We start from the raw sequence: 27,884 nt of genomic DNA, 5'->3' as shown, positions 1-27,884 counted from the left end.
TCCGATGCCCGCGCCGAAGCCGCTGCCTTCCAATGGTAAAGTTTCACTTTTCCTGGATTCCTTCTCCTGTCTGATACCTTTTCTTTCTCTCTATCTCCTCCCACATCTCATTCCTTTCTCTCTCTCCCCCTCCGATCCCCACTTCTCTCCCTCTCCTCGCTTGGATTTACTTGCTCGCATTCCTCTATGCGCATCTGGGACTCTCAAGTTTGGTTCAGGGCTGCGGCGAGCGAGGCGCGTCGCGCGGCGAGGTCTCTCCAAGGTACGCGCGTCCTTCCTTCCGTCGTGCGTCCATGTGCGCGCCAGTCCCAAAACCAGCTCGCGCTCCACCAGATAGACCCCCGACGTGATCTCTCCTGCAGCCCAAGAAGAGCTCTGTGGCACCCTCGAGGCTGACACAAGTCGAGTGACGTGAGAGCTTAGAGACAATATCATGAGCTTTTGCCTTCTGTTGGTTTGAGCCATTGGTCCGTTGTCTGTTCCAGCTGCCTCCAGCCTTTTCAAACCCAACTTGAACCTAGACATACCAAGTGCCTTTTCTCTGGGGGGACAGTACTCGCATACCCCTAAACATTTTGTGAATCTAAGTTTGGCCTCATTGAGGGGCAGTATTTCGATATGAGTAGGAAAATGAGAGTACCCCTAAATAAACGTTTTTTTAAGGGGGGGGGGAACTGGACATAACTATTCCTTTCATTCTCTCCTCCAACCTCTCTTGTATATACACAGATATATAAGCATAAACCGTATATTTGCAAAGTGGGAGTGGTACTGCTGTTATAAGGAGGAATTGTTGGTTTGTTGTTGTTTAATTACATATTTTGTGTTTGTGTAATATTGTAATTTTATGTTGTGAACTGCCCTGAGATCTATGGACAACAGGCGGTATATAAATTTAATTAAGTAATTAATAATGACCCACCATAGATCAGACTAAAGGTCTGGCAATGGGTCCCGGCTCATCTTTTGAAGACCACCGATCTGTTCTGACTGGCAGAGTCTCTCTCCAAGGGTCTCAGGGAGAGGGTCTTTTCTGTCACTGAGTCCTTTGGCCATTGCAGAGGAAATGCTGAGGTCTGAACTTCGGACCCTCCTGTGCTCTGTCCCTGCCCAATGGCTCTTTCCCATGTCCTACAGGCAGGGAGGTTCCTTGCCGACATGTGTCAGCCTCTGATGGATGCTGTCTCTTCCTTACGAAACGTAACATCACCAGAAATTTGCTGGTGCTACAGCACTCTAGACATACTTTTTAAAGGGTCCGGGAGATTCTGTTGACTCCAGATAGAGCTAAAGAAATTCTTCAAGGGTGCAGGACAGGGAAAGATTCAGAAAGATTGTCTTCAACTAGGATGGAGCACTTTTCACAGACAGCTGCAGTATGAAGCTGCAGCCCTAACCATGTCTACTCAGGAGTAAACCCTGTTCGATACAATGGGGATAAGAGGAGTTAGGATTCCCTAGTAAGTGGAGTTAGTACTGCAGCAAAATCAACATTGTCTTGTGTCACCATAAAGACCAACAAATTTATTGCAGCATAAGCTTTTGAGAACTCGAGTCCATTTACATCAGATGCATTAAATGTTGTCCTGAATTTCAGGTGCATAAATACAAAGCTGGATGGGGTGTTGCGAAAGTGAGATCAGAAGGCAAGGAAGTGCAGAAGGTACAGACAGTGACAATTACAGTTGTTAACAGAAATCATTCACAGAGAATGTGCAAGTGATAATAAACACACTTTCTAGCATTGATTTTAGAGCAGGACAGTGCTGCTGGTGGAGACAGAATCATTTCTTATTTTAGTTTACAATGGAGTAACGGAAGCTTCATTGTCTATCTTCAAGAGAAGTTGTGTTAGTCTGTGGCGGTAAGAAGATGCTGTCGCCACTGTCAAAAACAGTGTGTGTGTGTGTGTGTGTGTGTGTGTGTGTGTGTGTGTGTGTGAAATGTTCATGGGGATCACACATTCTGATATTGGAGCCCTGTGCCCTTATTCTAGATGTGGGTGTGGCAAGCTGTAATTACTTTGTGCTGAGGTGCAGTCTGTGCATACTCAGAGGCACACTTCCCAGGGTCAGATTAAACCCTAGAGATCAGTTTCCTGTCTTCTTGTTTGGTTTTAGAACTTGCCAATATAAATTAATATTAATGATAATGGTTGTTGTATCTGACTAAATCACTCCCAGAGTAGAACCATTGCAAAATGGAATCACTGAAATTGTGGCTATTGATTTAGACATATACAGTGTATTACTGTTGTCTACCAGTTGGTAGAGCAGGAGACTCTTAATCTGAGGGTTATGGGTTCGAGCCCCACATTGGGCAAAAGATTCCTGCATTGCAGGGGGTTGAACTAGATGATCCTCATGTTCCCTTCCAACTCTACAATTCTGTGATTCTAGATCCACTGAAATCAAGCTGGAAAGGATCTCTCGTTACTCAATTGAAGTCAGTGGGCCTAGTCTGAGTATTTCTCTGCCACCTGTCCAAGTCTTAAGATGATTTGCAAGAAATTGTCCAGTCAATAATCTTTACAACCATCCTGTACTGTTGTTGTTTCCATTTAAGAAGTGTGGGAGAGAGGCTGAGATGTAATAGCTTGCCTAAGACTGCCCAATGAGCTCCAAGCTGAGCTGTAACCTGAACCCAAACTCCCAGTTAAATATCCCTCTCCTAACTATTAGATTCTGGTCTAACCAACTAACCTTCCCTTTTCTCCCACCCCCATTTCCGACTCAGGGTACCTGCTGAAGTTCCTCTTGGCTTGGGAGCCCTAATCAGGCTCAGTCACCATCAGCATCAAGGAAAACAACCCACCCATGGAGAACCAGTCTTGGGACTTCTTTGGGGCTCCGGTGGGCAATGCCAGCGCCAACCAGACTCTTCTGGACAAGATGCCCCAGCTGCCCCTGGAAGTGCAAGTGGTGACCATCTTGCTGGTGCTGCTGATTTGCGGGGTGGGCATCGCCGGCAACGTCATGGTGGTGCTGGTGGTCCTCCGCACCAAGCACATGGTGACCCCCACCAACTGCTACCTGGTGAGCTTGGCCGTGGCCGACCTGATTGTGCTGCTGGCCGCAGGGCTGCCCAACATCTCGGAGGTGGTGGCTTCCTGGGTGTACGGCTACGCCGGCTGCCTGTGCATCACCTACCTGCAGTATCTGGGCATCAACATATCGGCCTGCTCCATCACGGCCTTCACGGTGGAGCGCTACATCGCCATTTGCCACTCCATCAAGGCGCAGCTGCTCTGCACCGTGGCCCGGGCCAAGCGCATCATCGCCTGCGTGTGGCTGTTCACCTCCCTCTACTGCCTCATGTGGTTCTTCCTGGTGGACACGTCGCAAGTCCCGTTCGCAGACGGCACGCAGGTCAAGTGCGGCTACCGCGTCTCCAGGAACCTTTACATGCCCATCTACTTCTTGGACTTCACCGTCTTCTACGTCATCCCGCTGGGCTTGGCCACCGTCCTCTATGGCCTCATCGCCCGCATCCTCTTCACGAACCCACTGCCTGCCACCCCGCAGCACGCTGGCCAGCCGAGCAAACATGGCGGCTCTATCAGCGCCTCCAGCTCCATGAAACTCTCCTGCCGGGGGAACAAGGGGGCTCTCAGCTCCAGGAAACAGGTCTTTCTTTTTAATGCTCTTCAGGGGTGGTTGCAAATGGAAGAGGTGCATGGCAGGGAGGGTGGGGTGGAGGCAGCTGCACCCCAGGACCTCAGAATCATTGGTTGGTATCTGGTGCAGCACTAGGATTCCAACACTTCTCCAATGGAAATAGGGACATCTTATTCAATAATAATAATAATAATAATAATAATAATAATAATAATACCCCACCCATCTGACTGGGTTGCCCCAGCCACTCTGGACAGCTCCCAACATATATAAAAACATAATAAAATACTAAACATATAACTCCATGCCCTGCAACATTTCTCTGATGAAAATAGTAACAGCCTAAGGAAAAGGTCACGACAAACACACACACACACACACACCAATGAACCTCCCTCCTCACCCCTTCCACAAACACATGTAAATGAGATATATGATGTTAATCAGCCGAAGGCTTGGTTATAGGGAAACCTTTTCGTCTGGTGCCTAAATTTATATAATTCAGACAAGGCCCATTCTTGTGTTGCCATGCTCTGGACCTCTTGTGGACGAGGGCTTGAACCCATGACTGTAGGGATTCCGAGATAAACAAGGATACCATGACTGATTTCCCGGGTTTTCTTTTGTTTGTTTTTTTAATATAAAAATGAGCAGTTCTCTAGATTTGATCAGTTCAGTCTTGCTTCTTTTAGACCGTGGATGATTTTTCCTGGTTATAGCCTTCATTTACTCCAAAGCAATGTCATTATCTAAGGATGATTTATACTGCCTGCCTTAGGGAAGCTGGATGTTAAAAGGCCATTGAGATGACATTACTGTTCCAATTAACCATGGCCAAACAGGTCATTTTCTGGTTAAAAAACTGAACAAGTTTCGGAAGCTGCCTTATATTGGTCTCCCCGGCAGCGGCTCTCGAGGGTTTCAGGCAGGTGCCTCTTCAAAGCGCTACCTGAAGTTGCTGAGGATTACACCTGGCAGTTCTTGCACAGAAAGCCGATTCTCTACCACTGAACTACACCTCTTCCCCTTCACTAGGAAAAAAAAGCCCCATAGAGCACAATGGGATTTCCTTCTGAGTAAGCAGCTATAGGAGGACCCTATGAAGATGCAGACCTCTGCTCACTTCCATTGTCAGTCATTTAAATATAATTAAGGGCTTGATCTGAGCCCTGGACTCCATTGAAATGGCAGGGTTCAACTCTGAAATTGCATTTAGAAAGCTAGAGTTTTAAAACTGTATTGTTTGTTTGTTGTGTTTATTGGTCCCCCCATGAAAAGTTTTCCAAAACGACTCACAAAGGTCAAAAAAATAAATGACCTAGTATATAAAAATAGAACAAAATGAATGCCTAAAAATCAATCAATAATATATATAAAATGGCAGGCCAGGCACTGCTACCTGGCTAAAAGATAGCCTCTGAAACATGTGCAAACCTTGTAGGGGTAAGGTTTTTTTGATTGGTGTGTGGGGGGGGGTCCTCCTAAATAGTAATAAAATAGTAAAAGATTGTATTTTTATAGCACTTCCTGTTAAAATGACAGGATTCCTAAACAGATAGGAAGTAATAATAATAATAGGGATGTAATTTGTGAAATGCTTTTATCCTTGCGACATCTCTGCAAAGTTTTATCTTAGTTATCGTGGTTGCAATACCTTCCCTCTAAAGTAGGTTATTGCTATTATTATTATTATTACCATCCCATGTCGCAGATTGTGGAGTTTGAGGAAGAAAATGAGTCTTCTCTAGGCCTCCTCATGAGCAGAAGTGGAATTCCTAGCTCGCATCTGCTCTTCTAAACTAGTAAGCCTCTGCTAGGTTAAAATTACTCGCTCGGTGGCCTTGGGGCAGTCATTTTTGGTTAGCCTACCCTACCTTACAAGATTGTTGTGATGAGGGGTGTGGGAGAGAGGCCACATACACTGTCCTTAACTTCATGGATAAAACGTGTTGCCCTGCAACAAAATGTTGCCGTGCGCAGTGCTTCTGCGCAAGATTCCAGTCACTGTACCCACCCCAATCAGAACCCCGCTAAGCCTGAGCGTGTTGCAGGTACTTCAATCAAAAAGGACATGGATTTTCTGCAGCTCATGATCAAAGTGGTGCTTTCCTCAAAAGAAGAAGAAGAAGGAAGAGAATTGGGGGGGGGGGAGTGTGTGTGTGTGAGCAACGGCAATGATTGTTGCCGTGTAATTGCTAATTATGTGCCTGATTAGGAGAGTGTTAGATTACACATTGCTCACCAGAGTGGCTCTCCCCAAACTGAGATCATGTTTAATTAACTCCTCTAATTTGGGATCATTGCTAATGCATGAAAAAATAAATAAATAACCCAGAGGAACAGCAGAAGAGCTTGATTTTCAGAGGGCTTTTCTAGATGATCAGCCGGTTTTCTGCTGGTGAACTCTCTTTCTCAAGAATATACTGTTGTTATCACATTGTCTGTTTTCAAGGCTATTTTCACTGCCTCTACAGCAGGAACTTGCCACACCCATACTATACTGTACATTTAAAGCACATTTATAGCACTTCAACAGTCATGGCTTCCCCAAAAGAAACCTGGCAAATGTTAGATTACCCCTCACAGAGCTGCAAATTCCAGAATCCTTACCAAACTATGGTTCCTAGGAATCTTCAGGGGAAGCCTTGTACTTTATATGTATGATGTGGACATGGCGTCGACATTTTATCCGTCCGTGATTCTAGAACTTGTTTTCGAAGGCAGCATGATCTGTGAGCCTTATTATTGTGCGTCTCTGACCAGGTTGTGGATTCTTGGTGATTTTAAAAGATGGAAAGCTGGAGTGGAGCAGGTGGTTTTGCTGGGAATGGCCAGTTCAGGCCTACTACCTAAACAGTGTTTTAGTGTTGTTCCCTCCTGCAAGCGCAGGAGTGTCTTGCAAAGGCTGAAATATAGTTGGGATACATTTGTGCAGAAAGCCCCTAAAAACGAAAGTGGCGTACTAGTAATACTAGTCTATACTTTTCACTTGCAGGTGCCAAACTGAATCTCTGAATGGTCATAATGGCAGTTTTTAGCCAGTAGGGGGAAGCCTCCCACTTTCTCTTAGCATCTTTGTCCTGGTTCTATATTCCTCAAATTATCTCCCACCCCAAATTACCAATTGTAAAGGGCAGCTTGGCAAAACAAAAATGTGTTTTGTATAGCAAAAAGTAATTTTTTATGCCATAAACTAAAACTACGTCTGAGTTTTCTGTCCTTTGGGCTGCAGTCCGTAAGACCCATGATTAAGGCAATGTTCATTTTACTACAGTTGAGTTGGAAATACAGTACCTGGTAGATTTAAATTGCCCCATGCAGGGTTCTTCTTTAAGGGGTCTGTAAATTACCTTTTTTTTTAATGGAAGCTGCAAACAGAACATTTGTTGCAGATTTAAAACGATGGGATTTTATTTTAGATTTAACTGCAGCTGCACTGCATGAAATGGCACTGTTGGTGATCATATTATGATACATTAGAGCCGTGGAGAGCATTCCGCTCGCTGCTGACAGTGGCAACACACACAAAATGTACAAAAGCACGAAGGCAGCCTTTGGACCAGCAGTCAGGAAAACTGCACCACTGAAAACCTTGCCTGGGGAGATCATCCCAGACCACAGCAAGCAAGATCTGTAATTGTGGGAAAACATGGTCACTGTTGACAGTGTTCAGACTCTGCCTGTCTTGGAAGAGCTGGATGTCCCTCCGTCCCTTGAGGAGCAGAAGAAGGCCATCGAATTCCAGGCATGGGCTGAAGCCCCAGGACAGGACAGAACCCCAATAGAAGGGCTGAAAGCCAGCCTCAACTCCTCCCTCCTGATGCTCATCCATGGCCTTCTCTTGCAGTGTTGAGAAACGGGATCCGTGCCATAAGACATGGGCGACTCCAGCCTTGTGACCCTCTACAAGAAAAATGGTGACCGTCCTGACCAGGGCCGGCTCGTCGTAGACCCCCGGTGGTGCAGGGCACCATGGCGCCGGCCGCCAGGAGGGCGCCGCGAGCTGCACCCGCCCGCTGGCCGGCCGGTTCGCCGGTCCGCTGCGCAGTTGCGCGCGGCGCCCACCTGCCCACCGCGCTGGGAAACGGGGTGGGAGGGCGCCGGAGAGGTCGCGCTGTGCCTGCCCGCCCGCTGCGCAGCAGCGCCGCGCCCACCCGCCCACCGCGCCGGGAAACGGGGCGGAAGGGCGCCGGAGAGATCCGGCGCACCATGGCTACAGGGGCTCTTAAGACGGCGCTGGTCCTGACTGGAATTTCCCTGCTGAGTACTGTGGGGAAGGCCTTCGTTCATGTAGTTCTCAACAGATTATGGTCACTCGCCGGCAGGGTATATTCTGAGTAACAATGCGACATTAGATATTAGAGGCCAGCAGACAACATGGTTTTCTCACTGCGCCAGCTGCAGGAGAGATGCTGAGAGCAGAGGTGCCCCTTGTTCTTTGCCTTCATAGACCTGATGAAGGCCTTGGACCTTGCCAGCTGAAAATGACTCTTCACACTGCCCAACAAGATAGGATGTGCAGAAAATGGTTGTGTCCTTCCATGAGAACATGCACAGCACAGTCCAGTATGACCAGAGGAGAAATGACTGATGGGAGGAGTGCAGAACGAAGAAATGCCATAGTACACCTGCAATGCCTTCATCTGCTTCAACATGTCTCTCCCTTATATACAGCCACGGCAGGTGTTCCACTGGTTTGACTTCCCCCCTGAAGGTGCACTCTTGCATTGTCTCCCGAGACAGACAGATGCCAACCAATCAGGACTGGGGAGACATGTGGCCCTCCAGATGTTGTTGGACTACAATTCCCATAATCCCAGACCACTGGCCATGGTGGCTGTGGCTGATGGCCATTGCGGTCCACCAACATCTGGTGTTCACAAGTTCCCTCTTCCTTGTTATGAATCTTCATTGTACTCATTTGATGGAGGAAATGTGCTCGATTCCCCAAACTGGTGGTCTGCAGATGTTTTGGGCTGCACCTCCTCAAACAGCACAGCTGGTGGAGTTCAAAACATCTGAAGGGCTCCATGTTGGGGAGAGCTATCCTAGATCTTCTAAAATATCTGGTATGCAGTCTGAATAAGGCCTCTTGCTTTGGAATCTGAGCAGGCACTGCGTTAAGATGGCTGCTTGGGGGCTGTTGAGGAGTTTGATGTCAGACAGCCTGCCTCCTGGGGTTCATATTCTGTGAGCTTTTTGTTTTTTCTTGGAGCCAACAAGATAGAGGGCAAGAAGCAGAAGTGAGCTGTACTCCTGGCAGTCAGTGGAGCCTAGCCAGTTGCCGTTATAAAATCCTTCGCTGCCCTTGTGGGATTGGAAAACTTATCGCCAGTAGTCACTGTTTTGAGTTTTCTGCCTCACAGACGAAATCAACAGCCTATCAAGGGGATTACTACTTAATACCACAGAGCTTGGACATCTCTCTCAACATGTCAATTTGGGGGATTTCCTCGTTGACATGTGGTTTGATTGCCATGATGCATGAGGCATTTGTTATGAAGCCCCCCAGTGGCACATCTTGCTCAAGCCAAATTTAATGACAAGAAAAAGTCCCCAGCTAGACTTTGTTCAGTTGGCTAACACACACAAGTAAAGATGTTAGATGCTGTTTGTGCCTCAGGTCCCGGCCTGATTGTTGGCTTGCGGTAAGTGAGATGCAAGCAAATGTCTTAGATTGCTAGCACCAAGGGAATCCAGTTCATAAGGAAAACACAGACTCAAGGGCAAAATCAATCTCTCCTTATTGAAAAAGTGAAATGGGAACTTTCAACCTGGAAGCAACGAGCAGGAAAACACCTTTCAATTCAGGTTAAGCTTCAGCGCCCTGGTCTAGACAGGCAGAACCATCTGTTCAAGTAGGCTGCACTGAACAAAGACCACTTGAAGGAAACCTTCCTTCATTGCTACTTCCCTGGAGAGGCAAACCTATTGAAGGCTGAAGAATGAGGTTTAGCAGCCCGGATATTAAGGTAAATGGTATTGTTCCATAAAGTACATTTTTCAAGGAGTTACATCACAGAGACACCCAAACATATTTCAAAAAGATTGCAGTTTCTTTAGTTTAGACTGCAGGCATCCCCAAACTTCGGCCCTTCAGATGTTTTCGACTACAATTCCCATCTTCCCCGACCACTGGTCCTGTTAGCTAGGGATCATGGGAGTCGTAGGCCAAAACTGGAGGGCCGCAGTTTGGGGATGTCTGGTTTAGAGCCTAAGAACAATATATTTAGATAACTGAAAGTCCACTGAGAAAAGAGAAAGACCCTCAACATGATATAATATACGGTACTCTAGCTGTTGTAAGACTCCAACTCCCAACAGCCTTTACCGTCATAGCCAGGGGCCAGGGATGATGGGATTTGTAGTCCACAAGTGTCTGGAGGGGGCTACATTGGCTACACCTCATATAGTTAATCTAATTGAAGGAGACAGGAGGGTTCTGTTTCTTAGAATTGCACAGTACAACCCTATGCATATCCAGTCTGTGTTTCCAATACTTTGTTCATTAGGCAATTCCCTGGACACTTGAGGGTTGCTGTTGTTGTTTTACCTAAATCAGACGGTGTTTGACTCTGAAGACAAATTGGTTAGATCACATTACATTTATTGGAGAGTAGTTCACGCAGGAGAACAGAGACAGATGCATTGATCAGATTCAGAATTAGGGAACTTAATATTGCTTTATGCCTTTATTTCCATTTTAAAAAACCACCAATATTTTTTATCAAAGCACTCAGGGCTGCATGAGTAACCTGAATACACATACACCCTTGGGTATCACTCTTTTCTTACAGGTAGGTAGCCGTGTTGGTCTGGATCGAAGTAAAATAAAAAAAAAATTCCTTCAGTAGCACCTTAAAGACCAACTAAGTTTTTATTTTGGTATGAGCTTTCGTGTGCATGCACACTTCTTCAGTATCTGAAGAAGTGTGCATGCACACGAAAGCTCATACCAAAATAAAAACTTAGTTGGTCTTTAAGGTGCTACTGAAGGAAATTTTTTTTATTTTACTCTTTTCTTAGCCATGCCTGATTTACTTGTTTTCCTCTAGCTTAATTTTGAAAATCATAGACAGCACGTACAATGTTTTAGGTAACTGTTAAAACTTGAGAATAGTAATATTATTTGCCATTTAAAAATCATGTTGCTATTTTCAGGTCATATTAAATTGCAAGAGAAAACATTGCGGGGGGGGGGGGATAAAAATAACAGCACAAACTACCGACTGAAATAACAAGGTGCAAAACATTGCTGAATAAATAAAGCATGTTTGAATAAGCCTTTCTTTACTGATGAATTCAACAAGGAGAGATGCAAATGTAAGCTCTCCTCAATTTTGCTTGTTTTCATGATAAGACTGTCTTTTTCCTTTATGTTACTTTTGAGTCCAAGGCAATGAAAATGTAAATTCTCAGTATTATTATTATTATTATTATTATTATTATTATTATTATTATTTACCTGCCCTTCAACCTAAGGTCCCAGTGGGAGTTGCAGCAATTAAAACACAATGTTAAAAACACTGTAAAGCAACTTGCAGTTGTTGTTGTTGTTGTTGTTGTTGTTGTTGTTGTTGTTGTTGTATTATTAAGAAAAGAGAACAGATCACTATTCTGTATGCATGTGATACACTCATTCTGCTAGGTCAGCCACTTATGCACAGATTTACATGGCATTATTAATCTGTTAATTTATGCCTTTGCAAATTTAGATATAATTATTGTTATTAATATAGAAATACAGCATTATTTACATATTTATTATTTATTAATTACATTTATATCCTGGCTTTCCTCCAAGGAGCTCAATGTGATGTACGTAACTTCTCCCCATTCTATTCCCACAACAACCCTGTGAGATAGGTTGAGAGGCAGTAACCGGTCAATGGTCGCCCAGTGAGCTTCATGGCCGAATAGGGATTTGAACCCTGGTCCAGCACTCTAACCACTACAGCACACTGGGAATTGGTAGCCCCTGTGCCTGATCAGTCTCTTGTCTGTGTGCTAACTGCTGGTAGCAACTTCAAGCCCCCCTGCTCTCTCCCTTCTTAGGACCCTTGATCCTTGAATCAGACTTGGATTGGACACCCCTTTAAATAAAGGATTGTCTTCTACAGTCCTTGAAATACTGTTTTATGTGAAGTAGGAGACCTGGAAAGCCTCATGCCTATTTTAATGAGTGACATTCTTGCATAAAGAAGAGATTTGAGGACATACTCATTTTCTAGAGGAAATTGCCATTGAAACACTCTCGTCCAGACCTTTCCTGAGCTGTAGGAATCCCCAGAGCCTTCGTATTATTCTTCCCCGACAAAACTGTAACGGTCAAATTTGCATTTGGTTCTTGTGAAAATGAGAACAACTTGTACGAAGAACAGAAGTGGGATCAATAACCCTTCCAAAAATTCTGAAATTAAGCACTGCAGTTTTAAGAGCTTCTCAAGTATCCAGGACTGAGGAAGAGGGAAATTTGTGTCCATGTGAATGGGCAGCAGCAGCGCTAGTAACCACATCAGATTACATTAGAAGAAGAAAATACTGCCCTGAAGGAATGGTCAACTATGCTAATAAAATACTATCTTCAAGAAACACAGTGATCAGAGAATTCTAGGTACATATCACTTAACACATAGAAAAAAGGGGTGTTATTTATTTTGTTGTTGTTATTATGTTATGTATTTCGTATTTTTACCCTGTAATCTTAGCATATGGTGTGATATTAAGATAATAACAATGATAATTGAGGGATCATTAGCTATAATGAAGAACTCTGATGCAAAGGTTTTTAAGAGTGGTTGAGTGGTAAAAGCTGATGATATAATTATGACTCATCTTTTCTTATTAACCGTGTACTTTTGATAGTCCCTGTTCTACCAGCAATCATCAAGATGCTTTTAGAAAAAATCAAAATCAAATCTTTGGCAATCCCACCTGCCATTGCGCCGAGTGTGTTTTGACTATATGCAATTTTGGCTTTGTGCACTGTGCCTGGAATGTAACCCCCTTGTAAGTTGGGGGTCGCCTATTTTGAACACAGAATGTTGCTTTCCAAGCTGGACAGGTCTTGGGAAATCACTCGTAAGGAGCAGAATATTCCTTTCTCCTCAATTCTGTGGCTCGAGAAAAGGTTTAATGCATTTATTGACTTCCTTTGAGGCTGATAACTCCTCCCTCCTCCAGTGCGATTAAAGATTTAAGGTCTGCCCTTCTCCAGTAGAGGATTTTGCGGGGCTCATTAAGGCAGCTAAGGCCAGCCTGCTTTCTGTTGCTCCTTTCTTTCTTAAAACCGCCCAAAGGTCTGCCGAAAATCGAGTGAAAATGTCATAGGAAACCCTTCGTTTTCCAGAAGCTGGACCATCGTTCTTGCTATTTGATGTTTCACTGTGTGGGAGTCTTTAGCTGTGGAAGGGCAAGCCAGTAATTGTGGTCGTGAATGATGAGGTAGTGGAAAGCCATCTCTCCCTCCCAAAATACCAAATACCAGACAGAGCTTGTTTACTGACACCTCAACCAAAAGACCTGCAAAAACAAAGCAATTACAGAAGAGGGGAATTGTGCAGCTCCACAGCTGGTGCCGTGTACCGCCATGATGGCATAAATAATGCTAGGTGAACTCCCAGCATAAACTAGAAACACAGGGCCAGGAATTCCAAACCCTTTATCTATTGGGGTCACCAATGTGATGCCCACGGGCGTCAGTGTGCTCACCACTACATCACCCACAAAAGCCCTCAAAAATCCATAATGCGTGAGAAACTGCATGCTTTTCCTGCCCAGTTCCTGTTTGCAGTGGCTCAGCTTCTCCAACTTTCTGCTTAAACTTGCCCACACGTCATTGGATGCCAGTATGGAATGCCTACAAATGTAGGGAAACTTTTTCAGCCAGAGGGCCGCATTCCCTCATGGAATACCTTCTGGGGGCCACCTTCCAGTGGTTGGTGGGGTCCAAGGCAAAAGTTGGTGAGGGGCAATGACTGTAAGTTTTACCTTTGTGCAGCAGGCTAGTTTCTACATGCACACTCATTATCTTCCAGGCGAACAAGAGGCATGATCAGAGTTTGAGGACACATGTCAGCCAGGCAAAAAGAAGGCAGCGAAGCGGGGTCAGTGAGAAGCATGGCCTGGGGAGAGGGTGTGTTGTGGGGAAAGTCCTTAGGCAGGAAGAAACAGCTGGCCAAATATAGGATGCGGGGGACACACCTGGTTTGCCAGAAGTACATGTGAAAAGGATCTAGGGGTCTTAGTGGACCACAAGTTTAACAAGTCAACAGTGTGGTGCAGCAGCAAAAAAACGCTAGTGCTCTTCTAGGCTGCATCAACAGAAATATAGCATCAAGGAAAGTAATAGTATCACTCTATTCTGCCTTCATCAGACCACACCTGGTATACTGTGTCATGGGCACCACAATTTAAGAAGCGTATTGTCAAGCTGGAATGATGATCAAGGGTCTTGGAACCAAGCTTTATGAGGGACGGCTGAGGGAGTTGGGCATGTTTAGCCTGGAAAAGAGGAGACTGAGAGGAGATAGGATAGGATAGCCATTTTCAAATATCTAAATTAGAAGCACCTGGGAGCAGAGGCGTAGCAAGTAGAGGTGGTACCCATTGCGAAAAACTTTTTGTCACACACACCCCACACACACCTTGCAAATTTTGGGAACGTTGCCCAGAGTTGTTGAGCTTTTTTTAGGGAGAGTTGCCCGCAAAAAAGACAAAACCGTGCCAAGTGTCGCACGCCAGGCATATTTTCATGATCAGTGGGCAGATTTTCATGACGACGATCGGACCAATCACAAAAATCCGCCCACCAGGGATGCGAGTGCCAGCCGGTGGTGTGTGTGTAACAACATATTTTCGCAGTCAGCGGGCAGCACTGATAGCCCTGGCGGGGATATTTTCCACACAAATCCGCCCGGAGAGGAAAACAACAGAAATTAAATGAGACTTAAGGAAGAGCTGAGCAAGAACATAATGCAAAGAAAGGGATAATGTGTAGGAGATGAATGATAGGAAGTTACTGGAGCTTGGAGCAGCCAGGACAGGACTATGTGGCACAGACGTATTCTAGACATTCCCCAGATAGAAAGTTGCCTTTTGGGATATAAATGTTTAGCAATAATTGGCCTTGCAGCTATGAAAACTGAACTCTGCTTCCTCACTGGGAACCAAACCCTTATTTATTTCTGGTAAAGGAAACTGTATTTTACAATCCATTGATACTGAAATGATTCTCCAAATGTCTTCCAGGCATTTTTGAATAAGGCAATTCTAAGACATCTATGGGGCAGGTGGGAGATCCTTTTAAAGAAGTTCCCATCTCCACAACTTGCAACGGTGTATAATTGTGCCATGCATTTTAAATCCCAGTATCAATTGCACAGCATTTTAAAATATTTTAATTAAATTTTGTACTTCAAAAAAGGTAGATCTTCTCATCCAAAGCCATTTTATACTTTCCCTGGGTTTTCAGAACCCAAAATCCTATTTCCATTTAGATGGTTCATTATCCTATTATTGAAAAAATATATTTAATTCCATAGTGTACCCTTAGCTTTCAATGGAACATAGACACACTTTTCCCATCCGTAAGTATTGCTCTGAGTACATTATGAGCTCTCAGTCCCAGATTAAAAATGATATTATCTGCAAGTACTGAAAGAATAGTGGCTGTAAACCAATCATTTAAAATGTTTATAGCCTCTTGCTTATGAAAACAACTTTTTTAGTCTGAACCATACCAGAATATATAGCCAAACACCTTTTCAAGGAACAGAAAAATGTCTTTGCTACGTAACCTTCTCAACATTTTTATACAGTGAAGGCAATGGCCCGAAGGGTCTTTGGCAAAGACTTTGTTTTGTTTTGTTCCAGGAGCTGTTCTTAAGTTGCAAAAATTATGTGCCACACTTTAAAGATTTTACATGTAAAATTCATGCTCACACACATATGTGCATGGTTCGTTAAAATGTGTTATGAGATCCTTCTAAGGAGCTCAGGGTATTTATTTCTCCCCATTTTATCCTTATAACAACACTGAGAGGTAGATTAGGCTGAGAGGTCGGCTCAATGTCACCCAGTGAGTGTGATGTCTGAGTGGTGATTTGAACCCAGGTCTCTCAGGTCCAACACTCTAACCACTACACCAAATCAGTCATGTCTGCTTGTGCTCCATAACTGTACATAGTCCTGACTATTATGTAGTTCTAACTTTATTGCAGAACATAAGAACCCAAAGGCCCATCTTACCCAGAACCCTGTTCTTACAGTGACCAGTCAGATGTCTATGGCTGGCTGAGTGCAACAGCCCTCTTCCCCACTTGTGATTTCTACCATCTGGTATAGAGAGGCCCACAAGGGAGCCCAACTCTCAGTGTAGATCCTGGTTTGTTGCCAATTATACTGCAAGCACAGACCACTTAAAGAATCAGATGGTCCCCAAGAGCACAAAAGGCCAATCCCATTTTCGCCTATTCCCATCTATTCTCCAGAAGAATGTCTGTATTGTTCTTCTGGATGAAGAATGGAGACATGTTAATAATCTTTTGTGTGGTTTTCCAGTATTCACACTAAAACTAAAAGGAACCACAATTTTTCTCAGCTGTTCCCAAGAGCAAACCTACTTTATCTTTCGTTGACCATGTGGCAAGCTTTCTTCTTTTATTGCAATCCCAGCCAGAAGAGATGATGAGAGTTGTGGCCAGACAACATCTGCAGAGCACATCTCTGCACTAGTGTTAAGTGGAAACCTGGATCATTATTTTATAATCCTGATAAACCTATAGTAATAGAAAGGGCCTCTTGAAATTGGTAATTTCTCTTCCTTATTACCGGTACTGAGTTGAGTATATGTTTTGGATTCCATAAGAGGTTCCCAGAGGGACGGCAGAAGTGAATAAAAGCACAATTCTTTGCTCATTCAGTCACTGAAGTCTTGAGGCAAAATATTAATTTAATAGACTCTGTTGAATTTGAAATGGTTCAGATCCAATGCATCAGTTTTATTTCATTAGCCTGCCCCTCTTCCATTCCCATGTTTGACTGCCTCACTGAAATTTATTGGAAATCTGCCAGAAGAACCAGTTTGTAAGACTGTTTGAAGGTTCTGTTTTACACACAATCCTGAAATACCAAACCTGGCTGTCAAATCTTTTCTTGCCTAGTAGGCAAGAAAGTTTAGGGAAGTAAATCCCAAGTAAAGCCTGTATGTATCCTAGGCAAAATTTCAGACAACTCCAATTGCAGACTAACCCATCCAAGGTTTTCTACTGTACTAGAGAGACAGAGAGCTATGAACAGAACCCCTAACCCCAAATTCAGCAACTGCTTCCTTGACCTAGTCATGAGTCGAAGGCACCAATCTTCAGCTAAAAATTAAAGCTTCTTCGTGCCTTGTATTTGCTGGTGTTTCCTTATAATATACTACTGAGAGCACGAATGCCTGGTTCACACACCACATTCAACTGCTGTTGTTAAAACTAAGCTATGGTTTAATGTGAACTTGCATCATGCCAGCGCATGCTGCTGAAAAGTCTTTGATCCACTCTGCTCCTGGCTGCCCCACAACTGTTATGCCAGTCTGACTGGTCATGGCATCTGAACCTGAGTTTATCATTCCTTTCTATCCAAATAAACCAAACAGGAAGGGGGGAAGAGTATAGTGAGAACCATTCAGCAGTGCATTTTGCACTCACATGAAACTTTAGCCTGCTGTGTGGTAAGGCAAGGCCCCTGCTAGGTGCAAGGGAAGGTTCAGGGGCAGGGCTCCAGGAACATGGAGCTCTAGTCTTGCTTCACCAAAAAATAATCTCAAACTGAGCCCTATATCATAGGACAGTGATGGCGAACCTATGACACGCGGATCCTTTGTTGTTGTTGTTGTTGCTGCTGCTGCTGCTGGTAGCCAGAGATTGGTTTTTTAACCCTTTCTGTGCTGTTTTTCTGGCGCTTTGGCAGACTATGATTGGGTGTAGCAGCGTTCGTTTTTTAACCCGTTCTGTGCTGGTTTTTTTGGCGCTTTGGCAGACTATGTCGGTGCTGTGTGTTAGTTCCAGCGAAGGTATTATTCATCATTTATTTCTGTTCTCTTTCCCCCCAAAAAAGTGCAGTAGCTTTTGGGGCACCCCCCAATAAAACCCTCCAAAACTTTGGTCAGCAGCTCCCCCAAAAAAGCTCAACAACTCTGGGCACTTTGTGATAAATAAGGGGTTTTTGGTTTAGTTTGGTTAAATAATTAGTTTTTGGTTTATTAAATGCAGTTATATATTACAATTATACATTTTTGTTATTTAAACTATAAATATCGTGAAATTATGGGGTTTTTCTCGAAGTGACACACCACCTGAGTTATGCTCGGTTTTTTGGCGAAATTTGACACATCAAGCTCAAAAGGTTGCCCATCACTGTCATAGGAGGAGGAGCTGCATACTAATGTTTAGCCCCGCCCACACTGGAAGGTGCTGCTTTAATTAAAAGAGCCCAACCCCTCCGGGAATCTCCTGCTGTAATGGCGCTAGGAGCCTCTGGGCTCACTGGGGCTTCTGCAATGGAGTCCACATATGAGGAGAGCAGTGTCACAATCTTAGGCCCATAGGCTCATCTGTTAGCCTTGCTTCTGGCTTTGTGTGTTTTTCACCTTTTGGTTTGGAATCTTCAGCTCCATCTCTTGATGAAGAGGAATCTGATTCCTGGCCCCTTGAAAAGCCATAGTTTGTTTTTAAACTATGGTTTAATGTGACAGGTGGACCCAGTCACGGTGTGAAAGTCACCATTGTGTCTGTAAATGGAGACATCATACAAATTCACTTCTCCTTCTTTTTTTAAAAAAAGCAGTTTTAATTGGTTTTCATAGATGTATAACAAAATAAAACTAGACAACTAAACATAATCATGACACCCTCCCCACCCCACCCCCAATCTTGCCTTCTATCTGGTAAGTATTCGTGTATTTGCAATTTTCGTTCCTCTTTTATTTTTTTTCAACAAAACTTTCCTGTGTTGTATGGGAGCAGCCATCCACAGTACGGCCACCTTCTCCAGCTAAACTAGCAAGAAATGCACATAGTCACAATGTCCATATCTGAAGTGATGCAGCTGATAACATGTTTTGCAGGCCATTTTCACTAGTCTGTACCATACAGCTAGCTGTAGTTGTTGGAGCTGAAACTGTCTGATGTGATAGCAAAACCAAGCTTGCCCTCAAGCAATGAGCAAAATCGCCCTTAGCAAAACCAAGCTTGCCCTCAAGCAATGAGCAAAATCGCCCATATTTTGCCATGATTAGAGGAACTGCTTATATATCTACTTTGGCAATGTTGGTCTACTTTGCTTTTTCTAATCGAAGTACTGCTGGATGTAATTGAATAATCTAAAGGACACTGAAGTCAAATGGAAAAAAAACAGCACCCCTGTTACCGGTGGGCTGTACTCCAAAACACACATCATTTTATTAGAATAAATTCAGTGGTGATCTTATGAGGCATTTATTTCACTGATGGGCTGGGGAGTCACAGAAGAAAAGAATCCCATGCTGTGTTTGCTAATGTAGATGCACTGATGGTATTTTAGGGTTTGTGCGTACCAGCAGATTTTCACATTGTGTGTGTGTAGATGTTTATGCAGTCCACATCTCATCTTATCCAGAGTTTGACATTTAGGTTTGATGTGCTTTCCTTTCTTTGCAACATTACGGTCAAAACCTAGGAACATAGGAAGATGCCTTTTTTACCAAGTCAAACCATTGGCCCCTCTAGCTCAGCGTTGTCTACACTGACTTAGCAGTGGATCTCCAGGATTTCAGAAAGGTCTCTGTCCCAGCCCTACCTGGAGATGCCAGAGTCTGACCCTAAAGGCTGAACAATGAGGGTGGAGGCGCTACTTCAGGTAGATAAGCCAGCAAACACTTTTGGACTCTTCCCCACCAGTCTTCTACCCCCGTTTAGTGGGTTATAAATGGTACCTGGTGGATATTGTCCTATCTGCTGAGTTCTGGCCATTGTCCAATGAAGGGTGGAGAACATGTGGCCGTTGGTTCAAAAGTGTGCACTCTTAGTGTCTGTTCTCATTTCTCTGTCACCTCTGGCAAACAGGTTTCTGTATTATTCTTTTCAAAAACTGAAGTTAAAAGTTTTTAAAGGTTTTTTTTTTAAAAGGGGAAGGAAACACTGTTTGACTAGGGATGGTAATGGGGCAAAACCAATTATTTGTTGTCCATGGGAAGCAGTGCTTCTCTTCAGCTGCTTTCAGCTCCCTTAAAAGCTGTTACCTGACTTGAGCTAGTTGAGCTGATATTGTTCTATTTTGAATTCCATGAGGATATTGAAAGTTGAGGAACCTATTCAAACAGCCTTTAAGGTCCGCCCTAAAGGCACAATATGATTGCTGCCTCTTTCAGCAAATTTCATTCAGTATTGCTATGTCATTTTGCTCAAAATTCAACCTCTTGGCATTTACATAGAAATGAAAACCTCTCGAGTCAGCAGAAAGCCACCCAATGAAACTCTGTTTTGCCAATACAGTATGACAAAATGGCAAATAGTTTCCGGCTCAGTGAGGAAACTCTTGTAGACTTTGCATATATTTACAAGGAGGTTTGCTCGATGTTTAGGGGTGTGGTGTTTATTTTTCTACGAAGCTATTTCAAAGGAAGGCTGATGGGTGTGTGCTTACTTTCTTTAAAAGATGAAAAGGCCACAAATAAACTTTCTCACTGATGAATGCAGCTTGAGAAACAGAACCCCCCAATTCTCACATGCTGCAGCATTTTTTATTCATTCTCTGTCTTCCTGTGTTTTTGAAGAGCCAAACTAAAGGCTACATTGTGGACCCTGAACTAGTTTTCTGTCAAAATTGCCGGGGGGGGGGGAGGGATTTTTAGCAGGAAATGTGTGCAGGGCCTCAAACTAGAACAGAAGCATATTCTAGACCAGGGGCCTGTGGGGTTAGTTTTTCTTCAACATGGAAGCGGCCAGGATGAGAGAGAGAGAGAGAGAGAGAGAGAGAGAGAGAGAGAGAGAGAGAGAGAGAGAGAGAGAGAGAGAGAGATATTTTTAAAAGCACATTTCATAGAATCACTGAATTGTAAAGTTGGAAGGGACACCAAGGGTCACCTAGTCCAAGCCCCTGCAATGCAGGAATCCCAACTAAATCATACATGAAAGATGTCCATCCAATCTCTGTTTAAAAACCTCCAAGGAAGGAGAGTCCACAACTTCCTGAGGGAGACTGTTCCACTGTCTTATTGACAGCCCTTACTGTCAGAAAGTTCTTTCTGATGTTCAGTCGGAATCTCCTTTCTTGTAACATGAAGCCATTGGTTCATGTCCTGCCCTCCAGAGAAGGAGAAAACAAGCTTGCTCCATCTTCCATGTGGCAGCCCTTTAGATATTTGAAGGTGGCACTTAATTATGTGATTTAGCCCTTGTCACAGGGGTGCTGGTGGCTACTCTAGAGTAACGACTCTCCGACATGCTGCCTTTTCATGCTTTTATTATGTGCAGACTATTTACAGTGCAGAAGCTGTACAACAGACATGTTCTCAGTCTGGGTCAGTACCCCAGAATGGTGATTCCCGCGTCTTTTTCCAACAAAGTAGTCTGGGAATCCCCAATCTCCTCCCCCTTTTCTTCATGCGCAGCTCCGGAACTGGAGGGAGAGGTCTTCTAGCCGCGTTTTCCTGCCTCCCCTTTTCCCTCTCCCTTCCTTCCTCTCCCGATCGGCGCAGGGGCTCTGTGACCCTGTCAGAGCCCTGCCCTCTACTTCCTGTTTCCCCGCTAGACTCATCCCCTTCCCCGCTCCCGCTTGTGCTCGGGGAAGAACTGGTTGTCACGATGGGAGGGGGTAGTCTATAGCTCCTGTCCCTCACAGCCCTACTTCAAAATAGTACAAAATCCGCTCAGCACACACATGATAAAAGCAGAGTTCAATTTGGATTAAGAACATAAAAAGAGCCCTTCTGGATCCGACCAATGACCAGTCTCATCCAGCATCCTGGGCAGTTCCCAACTAAAGTGCCCTATCAGTGCAAGAATTTACATTTATGCAATACAATGGGACCCTGCTGGGCTACCCTATATGGCTGGTGTGCTGGGTCAATTTTTAACAGCCATAAAGACTCAGCAGCAGAGCATCTGCCTTGCATTCAGGGAGTCCCAAGTTCAGTTTTCAGCATCTCTGGGGAAAAACTTGCCTTAATCTTCCTGGAGAGCCACAGCTCATCTGTGTAGGATATACTGAGCTAGATCTTATTTGGTACAAGGTAGCTTTCTGTCTTCCGGTGAATGAGCTCTTGGCAAAGATCAGAGTTGAACCAAGAACTTCTTGGCTCATGGCACATGTATCTTGCCTGATTTCATCCCGACTACATGTTCACAACAGCATTGCGCTCTGCTGACTGCTAATGTTCTATAATGAGGTTTCATATCAGTTGTGATCAATTTTTCACTCCAATTAATTGTTTCTATTGTGTGTGTGTGTGTGTGTGTGTGTGTGTGCACTCATTATTTCTCTTTTTTTTCTCTTTCACCATCAAAACATCCTTGGCATCCAAGCTTCACCATCATTGCCATTGTTAGTTGCAATAGCCAGACTGCCACCTGCATCTTTTCTGGTAACTGAGAAACCATCTTCACCAGCAAGTCATCTTACGTCTCCCAGCCTCCAACAGTGGTGATCACAAACATCTGAGATGACATTTCATGCATTCAATATCTTAGCCTGTAAGCTCCTGCTACATTAACTTAAAGTGCATTTGTTGACTGTTATGCAATCACATAACGCTGTTGATTTGGGTGAATTACGTTGCAGCCACATTTGCATGTGGACATTAGCATGTCACTCTGCTTATTCACAATCAGGAGAAGGATTGTGGCTCAGTGGTAGAGCACATGGGTTGTACGCTGAAGTTCAACTCCCGGCACCTCCTATCTTCCTGTATCCCACTTTGCTCATCTCCTAGCTTGAGTGGGAACAACCAGCTTGTTGTCACATGTGAATGCAAGATCATGGTTTTTTTCTCCCCTGGCACAACACGAAGCCATTTGTTGGTTTATTGATCATGGCTTACATGAGGGAAACAAACCATGATCCAGTGTTTGCACATCACAACAAGCCAAACTTCGTGGCTTATTGCTTCCAACTATGCTAGGGCAAGAGCAAGGCAGAGGCTATCTGCTTATTTACGATAAGCCATTGTTTATGTCTTACTGCGACATGCGAATGAGGGCTATATATATATTGCGCATGATTTGTTGTTGTTTTTAAAAAGTGTTATATTTTAGGTCAGTTTGGATCTAATGCCTTGAGAGGAATCTTCTGTCCCCTGTTTTCAAGTGAGGCAAGAGCAGCCTCCCTCACACCTCTCCTTTTTGTTTTCAGAGGAATCATTGATTCAGACCAGAGGCCTTTCTGCCCTTTATCTGAGGCTGCCACATCACAACCACAGCTAAGACATGATACCCAGCCACAGGTTGGATCTGAGACTGAGCTAGGATCTGAAGGATGTTCTTTCTCTATCTACTGTTATATTCTATCCTTTCATGCTTAATTCTCCACCACTGAAGTTTTGACATGCATTTCCCAAATGGCAGGTCTGCTTTGTTCTTAGCTGTAATGTAACTACAACTCCACGATGGGAAGAAAATGTCCTTGTCCCTTCATTCTCTTGCCTGCTTAATAGCTGGCCACAGAGGTCTGTTAGAAAGTCATTTTCTTGCTCCAGGCTCTCAAGTGAGACATCTTTATTAAGCTTACCATCTTTGAGCTACCATATTTCTCCTGAAGGGCACTAAGCAGCTCCTTGCCTCCAGCCTTAAACTGCAGAGCAAGCACGACAGAAAGGCAATATGAGCTAGAAATAAGACAAGCAGCCTAGTCTTCTTTTTCATGTTTACATGGAAGTGAATCTCACTGAGTTCAATGGAGCTTAATCCCTAGTAATTGTGTTTCAAGTTACAGCACAAAAGTCGGTTTTCTGGCAAATGTATTAACTTCCCTTTTATGTTTAAGAGTGTATGTCCTTTCAGCACGCACATAGCACTTTTTTCTTCCTAACAGAGGGAGTGCGCCCCTTTGAATTCAATGAATTACATGCTGAGGGGGAGGATAATCAACCATCCCCTGAACAGCTCTTTGTAAAGATTACAATGATTATCAACTTTCAATACTAGGGGAATGCATTAAGAAGAAAAGGGGAGTTGAATGCACAGCTGAGATGAACAGTAGTCTACATCTTAACTCACAGCACTTCATTGTTCTCAGGGTACTGTTAAAGTCTTGATATGTGTATTCATTAGCCACACTGTATATTAAAGAAAGAAGAAGGGTGGAGAGGTTCTTTTGTCAGGCCAGATCTGGAATTCATGTTTGTGTCTGGGAATGCTTAATACGAGCCACCGGTAGTTCTATTTGATTCTACAAGGCTTCCACAGAATAGAAAAAACATTCAAAATCTACAAAGAATAAATTGGAGGAGAGAAATTACGGCACCTTCAAAGTTAAGGCAAAACAAGCATCCTTGTTTATAGTGCTACCACCAGCGCCCTTTCCATTACTATTGGGCAGAGAGGAGGGAGAGAACAGTTTTCAAAAATGCATTTGCCCAAAATGAATGTTGACATTTGCTGGCCTTCATCCCCAGTTCCCAACCTTCTATAAAGGGAAAAAATGTGCTCAGGAAAAATGCTCTGCTTGTGTTTTACAAGACTGATGGTGGCTCACATTCCCTTCCATCATCCGTGGAAACAGTGGATGCTTCCATGCGGCAATTCATCATTGCCTTGGTGCTGTTCCTGCATGCAAATTTTGAGCAGCATTCACACATCATCATCCTGGGCAAAATGCCACCCCATGTTGTTTTCTCGTTTAATCCTGATTTACTATTTCTGCAGAGCATCCATAAGTAGGCAACCCCCCCACACACACACACACAAAAAATAACAAATCTAGAATGGTTTGTTTTTTTATGAGGATGACATCATGTGGCTGTTTTGTGTATGAACAGCAAGAAGTCCATAATAAACTGCCATGTGGTAGTAATAAAAAACCTTAGCAATGCATACTAGGTTGTACACATCATGATGAGGCACAGTATGGCATACTGTGACCATGCAAATATGCTGGCTGCTAGCTAGGAGCTTGCACTCACTTTTGTTCCTCCTCTGGTCCAAACGGAATGACAGCTAAGCCAAGGTTGGGCTTATTGTGTTGTCTGAACCCAAGGTCAATAAAATTAAAGAGTTGGCCCACTCTTATCTGTTGCTGAATGCTAATGATTTTTGTCTCAAGGCAAGTGCTTGGCATTGTGCATATGTAACTCAATGCTACCACAGTCAACTACACCTGAGCCCATTAAAATGAGTGGGCTCACATGCCCCTAACTCTACATAGGTTTGGGCTAATGGACTGTACCAGTCTTTGCTCAGTTGATGGTCAGTTATCTTATGGGGCACTTCCAGATTGTTGCTATTTTCAGGTAGGAGTAAATCACATACTGGCAAATTCAGGGTGCACAAATAAATTTGATTTAGAGCTGTTGCACAGCAAGCCCAGTTCCTTCCAAATTGAACTTTTTGTGATAAGGGTGGGGTGACAGTTGCTTGATGCAGCAGCATCCAACCTCCCAACAAACAAATCAGGATGAAGTTCAGTTTTAAGAGCCATTGTTGCCTAATTTCCCCAAAGACAAATCAAAATGAATGCTCAGTGCTCTGGAAACCTCCATTGTGGTGACTGAAGAAAGATTATGTGTTGCTTATTCCAATTGTCAAAGAAGAAATCTCAGAAAAGAAAGAAAACTTTGAACAGAGCGACAGCAAATGACAAGGTAGAAGGCAATACCGAAAATTAACTGGGTCTCATTATAGGACTATCTAAAGAGACAGAGCTGGTAAGATTTCATTAAAAACTAGCACCACTTGGAAAATGCACCAGTTAGGGTGATTGGCTGGAGAATTCTAGAACTTTAAGAGTGTTCAGGGTTAGTTTAGGCATCCTAAACTAAAACGTAATCTGTGCCATATTCTGAACCTTCTATTAGATGACCTGGCACTGAACTCTCTCCTCTTCCTTCCACCACAGATTATTAAGCGATTCTTAGTGTTATGGACAAAGATGTAAACTCACTCAATTTCTTTTTTCTGCTTGCAACCTCCAAGGTGACAAAGATGCTAGCTGTGGTGGTGATCCTCTTTGCCCTCCTGTGGATGCCGTACCGCACCCTGGTGGTGGTCAACTCCTTCATGGACCCTCCTTACCTGAACATCTGGTTCGTCCTCTTCTGTAGGCTCTGCATCTACCTGAACAGCGCCATCAACCCCATCATTTACAATGTGATGTCTCAAAAGTTTAGAGCTGCCTTCAAAAAGCTATGCAAGTGTGGGGGGAAGAGGACAGAGATTGCCACCCAGTACAACGCTCCTGTCTTCTACAGCGCCATGAAAGACTATTCCCATGACAGTTCTGAGCACAACATCACAGAACAAGAAGATCTCAATGGCTACCCATCATCAGCGAGGAGGAGTAAACCTTCCAAATAAACGCATCACACAATACCAGCTTTGGTCATGGCAACTACCTTCTCAAGTACGGTAGTTCCAAGAATGTGTGAACAGCATGCCACAGGCCCGGTGTTTCCCTCTTGCCATTTGTACGTAATATTTATACAAGGCCAATCAGTTTGTTTTGTGCTATAATGTTAACTTCGGGTCAACCTTGGGTCAGCATTTTGAATCATTAGGCGTTCTGTAAAGATTGTTGTGGCACAATGGAATTTCCTGTGATGTGTGCGTCTCATAATTGCAACCAATGTGCAATTACAATTGTGTCAGGGGAGACGGAAGGCAGTGTTCGCATACCCCAACCCTCCCTGTTGGCCTGGCCCCAGTGCTGTCCAAACGTTGGAGGGAATGGTCCGAAGGGGTAAGCAGGTCCTTCTCTTCCAACCTCCCCTTGCAGGGGAGGGCCAGGTCAATAGGGATGTGATTGAGAGAACTTGGCCAACATGTATGGCCCCACTCTCCCCTTCACACGAGTGTAATCACATGGGAGTGAATGCCAAAATAAAGCTAATAGTTGCAGTATGTTACGCTTGGTTGTTACCTGCAGCAGCAGCTTTCACTGGGCATTTAGGCCCCACAATGGTCACCATGAAGACTTCAGAAAGAGCTACTAGAATATCCAAGTTACTGTAACTCACTTTATCCCAAGGATGTTTCTTACATTAAGCAAATTGAGTCTATTTTGCTCAGTGCCGTCTGTTCTGACCGGCAGTGGCTTTCCATAGTTTTTGGCAGAGACGTCTTCCTGTCCTTCTTTACCAGGGAAGCCATTTGAATTGGGGATACCAGTGGTAAAGCCTTCTGCATTTAAAAAAACAAACAAACACTCTCTCTTATTACTTTATGGTGGTCCTTCCCTGCATGGCTTTGGTGTGATCAGAGAGAAAGGTCTGTCAGGGTGCCATCAGTTTGGGCCACATGACCTTGATGCACAACCACTGTAGCATGTGTCATTTATAACATATCTCAAGCTACAAGGTTAATGACCCATATGACAGCACCAGGGTAGCCCCTTTATCACAAGACTCTTTTTTTTTAAAGGCTTAAATCACTAAGCAGTAGTAAAGGCATTCCCTTAAGATTTCACCTGGCTGCTGTCCTCATTGTTGCAGTTGATTTGCCAGCTGTTTTAGTTTCCCTACAGGAAATCTCCTTCGGAGTAAGCATATATTTTGATCCTGCACTGCTGGGTGTGTCGTGCTGTGTTGCTGTATGGGTGGGTTGCTGTCCATTGTCATTTTTTTCTGCACAGGCAGCTATACCGGCGATGAATTAAAAGGTCTTCCTGGTGCGCACCTGTAAATTGTAAATATTTGCAACTGTGGTGGCTTGATGTGCTTTGGGGGAAGTACTCCAATTTGTACCATTTATTGAATCTATCACCATGAAATGTAAATTGACTGATCTGCGTTCCAGTTGTAAAATGAAGCACGTTTCACAGTTGCCACTGTTTATTGGTTTATTGAATTTGTAGCCAACGTAGTGCTTGCTTTGTGGAATGCAGCTGGAGCCACCAGCATAATCAATGGCCAGTGATGAGAGGTGTTATAGTACAAAATATCTGGAGGACACCCCATTGTTTACCTATGGTTCATGACGTTTGTATCCTGCCTTTCCTCCAGTAGTCCAATTAGTTCAATATTGTCTACATTGACTGATATACACAGTTCTCTCCTCACCTCCATTTTTTACCCTCACCATTGCCCTTTGAGGT

The 27,884-nt window shown here is 44.0% G+C and overlaps 1 protein-coding gene across 1 annotated transcript; it reads left to right on the top strand.

Moving 5' to 3' along the window:
* The first annotated feature begins 2,816 nt into the window (after positions 1–2,816).
* Positions 2,817–27,462, top strand: LOC118089337 (thyrotropin-releasing hormone receptor-like). Its single transcript, XM_035123916.3, has 2 exons — positions 2,817–3,626; positions 25,769–27,462. Exons 1-2 carry the CDS (start codon positions 2,817–2,819, stop codon positions 26,147–26,149), a joined length of 1,191 nt encoding a protein of 396 aa, XP_034979807.3. The 3' UTR covers positions 26,150–27,462.
* The last annotated feature ends 422 nt before the right edge of the window (positions 27,463–27,884 follow it).

This window comes from Zootoca vivipara, chromosome 7, assembly GCF_965207765.1.
Source record: "Zootoca vivipara chromosome 7, rZooViv2.hap1.1, whole genome shotgun sequence".
Taxonomy (NCBI): Eukaryota; Metazoa; Chordata; class Lepidosauria; order Squamata; family Lacertidae; genus Zootoca; species Zootoca vivipara.
The sequence above is the reverse complement of the archived record's forward strand: the minus strand, read 5'-3'. Positions and strand labels throughout refer to the sequence as shown.